Source organism: Nestor notabilis, unplaced genomic scaffold, assembly GCF_000696875.1.
Source record: "Nestor notabilis isolate BGI_N333 unplaced genomic scaffold, ASM69687v1 scaffold20718, whole genome shotgun sequence".
Taxonomy (NCBI): Eukaryota; Metazoa; Chordata; class Aves; order Psittaciformes; family Psittacidae; genus Nestor; species Nestor notabilis.
This window is the reverse complement of record NW_009939876.1, coordinates 2,612-3,199: the sequence shown is the minus strand read 5'-3', so window position 1 is coordinate 3,199 and position 588 is coordinate 2,612. Positions and strand designations below refer to the sequence as shown.

Genomic DNA, 588 nt, shown 5'->3' with positions numbered 1-588 from the left:
CAGACACCCTGGCCCTGGCCGTGCAGGCTCACCTTGGCCAGCTTGGAGAAGGTCTCATAGATGAAGATAAGGGAGATGAGGAAGGAGAAGATCTCCTGGGTGAAGCGGGAGACAAAGCGCACCAGGAAGCTGCCCTCAAAGGCCACCATGACCAGCACGATAAGGATGAGCCAGAAGCCGATCCAGACGCGCCCCACCAGGTACTCCAGCTCATTGGAGGTGCAGAACTGTCAGCACCATGTGGATAGAGGGACAGGTACAGACAGACCCGTGTCAGCAGGAGGGATGGCCACAGGGCTGGGGCAGAGCCCTGGGCAGCAGGAGGAGCAGCAGGGCTGGGGGGTGATCTCTGCCCCACAGCACTCGGGAATGTTCCACCATCCTGCTTCAGGCCCCAGGGCTCACCGTGAAGAAAGCCTCCTCAAAGACAAGCAGGGGCCCTGAGAAGCCAATGATGAGCAGGGGCTGGGCGCCCAGGAGGCAGAAGAGCACACCCTGCAGCGACGTGGAGATGATCAGTTCAGACACCCCAATCAGGTCTTGCGTCTTCTCCCCTGCAGGCAGGAACGGCTCCGGACCCTCCCACGG

At 61.2% G+C, this 588-nt stretch overlaps 1 protein-coding gene across 1 annotated transcript in view; it reads right to left on the bottom strand.

The window, feature by feature from the left end:
• The window catches only part of SLC4A2 (solute carrier family 4 (anion exchanger), member 2), a gene marked incomplete at its 5' end in the record, with an annotated part of 5,620 nt that overhangs the window by 2,897 nt on the left and 2,135 nt on the right, over positions 1-588 (bottom strand). Inside the window, 2 exons of the mRNA XM_010020099.1 lie at positions 33-227; positions 406-554. Of these exons, the coding sequence (XP_010018401.1) occupies positions 33-227; positions 406-554 (344 nt within the window). The remainder of the gene's footprint in view (positions 1-32; positions 228-405; positions 555-588) is intronic.